This window comes from Prunus avium, chromosome 6, assembly GCF_965620075.1.
Source record: "Prunus avium chromosome 6, drPruAviu1.hap1.1, whole genome shotgun sequence".
Classification (NCBI taxonomy): domain Eukaryota; kingdom Viridiplantae; phylum Streptophyta; class Magnoliopsida; order Rosales; family Rosaceae; genus Prunus; species Prunus avium.
This window is the reverse complement of record NC_142289.1, coordinates 14474031-14479661: the sequence shown is the minus strand read 5'-3', so window position 1 is coordinate 14479661 and position 5631 is coordinate 14474031. Positions and strand designations below refer to the sequence as shown.

Below are 5631 nucleotides of genomic sequence, written 5' to 3'. Positions count from 1 at the left end.
TTATTTGGGAATTGTGGAGGAAATGAAGATTTTCTGTCGTTTGCATGACGATGACACGATCGTAAGTGATTTTACAAGCATTTGAAAACGATTTATTATTTTTATTTTTCTCCTTATTTATTTGTAGTTTTGTTTTTCAAACTATTATCAAATCAGAATATACAACAGAACCACTTTACACCCAGCCCAAGAAATCGACATCTATATATATGAACTATCACAATCTTCATTATTAGGTTGAACAAATAAAACAGTCATTTTTATTTATTATTCACATATATTTAAATAGATCTAATTGAATATCTAAACTAAATTTGTATATATTTATGAGGATTTTACGTCAATTATTTTCGTCTAAAAGGTGAAAGCTAATTCTAATTGTGGATCACACAAAACTTATATCTTTTATTAATTAAAAAAAATTAAAAATTACGCCCGAGAAAGAAAGAAAAAGAAGAGGAGAAATGTTGTCTTCCCTTTGTAAGGAGAGCAGAGATGCACGTACGTAAGAATCTTTTTATATACATACATTTGTCTGTATATCATATAGAGACCCTTTATTAGACAGGTTGTGTCTGGAGGCTTCGAGAAGTGTGCACGACGTATCCCCACAAAATGGAGGGTAATAATTTGTTGAGAGTGAGAAAAGGTGCATGGAGTAGAGAGGAAGATGAACTTCTCAGGCAATACATTCAACAGCACGGTGAAGGAAAATGGCATCAGGTTCCTCTCAAAGCAGGTATTATTATTATTAGTTGAAAACACTGCTTGCTTGGTCTTTTTCTGTATGCAAGACGTGTCAAACTGTAATTTATTTATTCTATCGTAGGAGCGAGTAAGAGGGAGAATGAAAGTGAGAATGAGAGTAGAGATGGGATTGAGAAAGAACATGAGAGTGGAGGATGGGATGGATGAGTAACAAAAATGAAAATAAAAACTAAAAACTGAAATCTTTTTCAAATTGTTATCACTTTTGTGACTCCTCCTTCTCATTCTCTCTCTCTATCTCATCTTGACTCCCATTCTCACTCTCATTTTCCTCTATTCTCTAGCACAAAAAATGAAAAATAAAAACTAAAATTGAAATGGTTATTAAACGGGCCCTAAATTGTTCTTTGTGGAGAATGTAGGAAGATTTTATATGTAGAAGTTTTATGAATTATATATGCAGGCTTGAACAGATGCAGGAAGAGCTGTAGACTGAGGTGGTTGAACTACTTGAGCCCAAATATCAAAAGAGGAGACTTTACAGAAGATGAAGTGGATCTCATGGTTAGGCTTCGAAAGCTTTTAGGAAACAGGCAAGTACATTCTGCACTTCTCTTTCGTAGCTAACTTGCTAGGAATGAAGGACTTTCTGTTCTTTTTGTTCGACTTGTTTGTGCTTTGCAGCTAAATCTAAGTACTTGCTACTCATCTTAGAAAACACAGCCAAATTAATACATACCCCAACCATATAAATCTTGAATAGTAATATCAAAATGAAAAAAAGAAAGAAAAAAGAATACCATAGCCAGAAGGAAAAGTAATATACGACAAATTATGTTATTTACTCAATATGATATATATAGAGTTTTTCTATATAAACTACACACTTTTCTTTGTTCTCCCCAATACTTAAATCATTAAGCTCTTAAGTTTTATTATTATGTAAAAAAACAAAAAATGTCATCCAACTTAATACTTAACTCTAGTTCATCTATATATATACACACCCCACCACTCTTCATATTAAGTTTTAGAAAAACACAAACTTTTCTACACCCTATTACCAAAGATATGTCTACGATATGATTATGACTTTGCCGATATAGAAATCAAAATACTGCAGTAGGAAAATAGCTTTAATTGGTTTCGCATTAAGTAAAGCCTCCAAACCAGACTAGAAATCTGAGCGAATGATATCTAGTTGCGAACCATAGCTGCTTAAATAAGACTATGTCAATTGAAGGCTACAATCATCGTAGACATATCTCTGACTAAATTTTCTTTTAGTATGCTAGTTTGTTTGTTTGATAATGGTAACTTACATATTAATTTAACTGTCAAGATTTCTCTGTCAAAACCTCTTAGTTTATTCTCAATTTTTTAATAATAATAATAATAAAATAATACTGCTACACATTTGACAACTGTATTTTTATCTGTGAGGTTAAGACGAACTTAAAGTGGTAAGGGGCAAGATAGCGGGGTGTGAGGTTGATGAGTTTTTTATTTTATTTTTTCTGCTGGGTATGTATTTAGTGGTAGTTTGGGAAGATAGTGAAGTTTTCTTAGAGCACCTCCACCCCAAAGGGCAAGGCAAAGGCAAGGCAAGGTTTGTCACTATTCATGTGAATAGTGGCAGCCTTGCCTTTTTTGGTTCCACCCCAAAGGGCAAGGGCAAGAGTAAGGGCAAACACTATTCACTTTAATTTATTTTCTATTTTTTATACTTAAACCATTAATTTTGATAAGCTTTTCGGATAAGGTTTTTAGTTGCCACATGTCACTATTTATTATAAAATTCTTACCTAAAATTTCAAATAACATTTTTGAATTAAAATTTCAAATTAAATTTTTTGATAAGATTTTTGGTTGCCATGTGTCCATATTTATTATAAAATTCACATCTCACTCATCATACAATTGAAATACTCCGAGTCCTCAGAGTCCGATACAATCGAATACAAGAATGACTCAATCATTGACGGAGGCGGTTCTACCGGATCACAACGTGCGGGAGTATTTTCCTTCGGAGGACGTAATAGTGCCATTATTTCCGACACAGAATGCACCACTGGAACCGACTACAGGCATTGTTCACTTGAGGAGCCATGTGTAACGGTTTTCCTCTTTTTTGCTTTGCCTTGAATAATCTATTAAAAAAATGAGATTGGAAATGCAAGAAATATATTTTTTTTTAAAATGACATTAAATTGAATAAAACGGCAATTTTTTTTTTTAATTTTACCTCGAGGCCAAGATTTTGACCTCTTCGAACATTTGTCCACGACCCTCCGGCTTCGATGGAAAAGGACATTTGTATTTTGCACAATGTAATTTTGTAGTAGAAAATTTGGTGTGGAAAGTGAAAAATATTGGTAGGTATTTATAGAAAAAAATTTCAGAATTTTTTGATTTTTACAAATTTTTTAGATATTTTTTTTAGCCAAAAACTAGACAGTCGTTGGATTGTATAAGATTTTTGGATTGAAGGCTCCAGGAGAAGCCACATGGCTTATAGCCATTGGTTTCTGTGGTCTGGTGGGGTCAACGTTGACGTCACGCTAATGTCAGCGCCTTCAAAGCAACAACCTAGTCCAATTTTGCTCGTGGGCTTGCTTAGGCTGGTGGGTCCCATACCTTGCCCGGGCTGGACTTCGTGCGCTGGAGTTGGATTCGGGCCTCTAGCTGCCGTTTGGCCAGGTAGGGCCCCTGCACTGGAGGTGCTCTTAGAAATTGTCAAAATTTGAATTAAAAGTTGAGGTGAACTTAGAATATGAGGTGAACATAGAGAAGTGCGGGGTTTAAATAGAAAAGCTCTATATATATTATAGTAGCATACAAGGGATTAGTAGTGGACTAGATTTTAATTCCATTGTACTTAATAAGATATTTATTATGAATAATGTTACTTTTACCACATTTGTATATCACATTCTCATACCACATTATGTGGCAAATGAGGTGGACAGCCACATCAATTAAAATTATTTAACATTTTCTTTTCTTTTATGATTTGTTAACACTTAAAAAAAAATTAATTAAACTTTCTTTATTAAAATACACTTAATTGATTTAATTGATGTGGCATATGATATGGACATGCCACATCATGTGGTATAATAATGTGGGATAAAAATATGTAAATGTAGCATTTATTATTATCAAAATCTGATAGCTTGTTACAGAGTGAGGGAGAGAGAAAGGGGAAGAATAGAGAGAAAGGGAAGGGGAATGGAGAAAAAAAGGGGAAATAGAATCAGGATGTGTGCTTTGGCCTTTTATCAATTTTTTTTTTTAATTCTCACATAAAAGTTAACTAAGGTTAACAATAGGACAAATGTCATCCTTTAAGAATGGTGGTGAACATACACCTTTGGTTAATATGGTGAGCAAAAATGATCCCTTTTTAACTACGGTAAGCCCTTCAATAGGATCGCACACAACTCTTATTTGGGAAATTTCAAAAATCGAATTTCTACGTTTTCTAGATATGATGTAACAAATTTTCAAGTTCTTATTAATTAATAGTATCAAATCTTTGAACCATTCAATATATAACCAGCATATGCAGTTTTTTATTTGACTGTGCTTTGTTATAAAAAAAACACTTCTAACAGAGTTTGGCAGAGAAGTTTAGAAGTGCTTTTAGGTCATAGAAGCACTTTCTGGAGAAGCACCTGTTATGTGCTTCTTCCGAAAACACTTGGATTTCTTATGAAAATTTCAACCTCTTTATAATAAAAGTGCTTATGAGCAGAAGTACTTCCTAAAGAAGCAGTCCCAAACGAGCCCTTAGACATGAACAAAAAAAACATTGCAATATAATCCCTTTCCTTTTATGACTTTTTGTTCTTTCCAATTCACGTGTTCTAATAAGCTGTATTTTAAAAAAATGTCTAAATAATATAATTTCTAACACATCCTTTTTCTTTATGCATGCACATCATTTAGGTGGTCGTTGATTGCTGGAAGACTTCCTGGAAGAACATCAAACCATGTGAAAAACTACTGGAGTACTCGACTAAGGAAAAATATGTCTTCTGGGTCCGAAAAAGATAAAACCCTAGAAACAACAAAGACAGTAATATTAAGGCCTCAACCACGAACCTTCTCCAAAAAGTCAAATTGTTTGAGCAGCCCAGCTCCAACTTTACAGCATATTCAATTACAAGAGAATTTTAACTGGCCATTGCCATCATCACCACCTATAGAAAATGGAATTGATGAGTGGAAAAGCCAGTTAGCTGATACGAACAGTGTTGAAAGAGAAATGTGTTCTGGTTTTCAGTTGGAGGAAGATTTCTTCACAAACTTTTGGGTTGAAAATATAGCCCAAAACACAGGAACTGGTATAAATTCTGCAGACGAAGCCCTGCTGAGTAACAGTGACTTCTCTTTTCCTCTTTGGAATTTTTCAAAAGAAAAATAGAGAGAGAACTAAGGTTCAGAGGGTCTATGTCTTCCCAGTAGAGTTCTTTTGCATCTCTTTTTAAACATTTATTTCTGTTGAATTCTTTTGCATTGTAATATTCTGTAATAACATTTTCTATTATGGTAGTCAAATAAATAATATTCTAGTTTATCAACAAAAATAACTATTACACAGATGCCTGAATTTATTACCATAAACGTTTTTCTTTTTTATACAAACGATATTGGAGAAGGAGAGATTCAAACACAAGATCTCAAGTGCATGGCTAACTGCTCTTAACCCAACTCTGTGGATGCATTTATTGAAAATTGAGTAAGTAGTTTCTTGAAGGCTTATGTACCGTAGTGCCCCCTGAAACTTCGGTCAAATATCACTTTACCACCCCAAAGTTAAAATGGGCTAGTTAACCCCCTTGATTGTGATTTCGTGTTCTATTTTACCCACACAGTTATCTCCATTAATAACTCTGTCAGTTTTGATGATGTGGCATG

General features: G+C 33.7%; 1 protein-coding gene across 1 annotated transcript; it reads left to right on the top strand.

Annotated features, from left to right (window-relative positions):
- The first annotated feature begins 574 nt into the window (after positions 1-574).
- LOC110774592 (transcription factor MYB1-like) lies at positions 575-5249 on the top strand. The gene is made up of 3 exons (XM_021979148.2): positions 575-739; positions 1172-1301; positions 4660-5249. The coding sequence occupies exons 1-3, from the start codon at positions 616-618 to the stop codon at positions 5135-5137; spliced, it is 732 nt and encodes a 243-aa protein (XP_021834840.1). The 5' UTR covers positions 575-615; the 3' UTR covers positions 5138-5249.
- Positions 5250-5631: the final 382 nt, after the last annotated feature.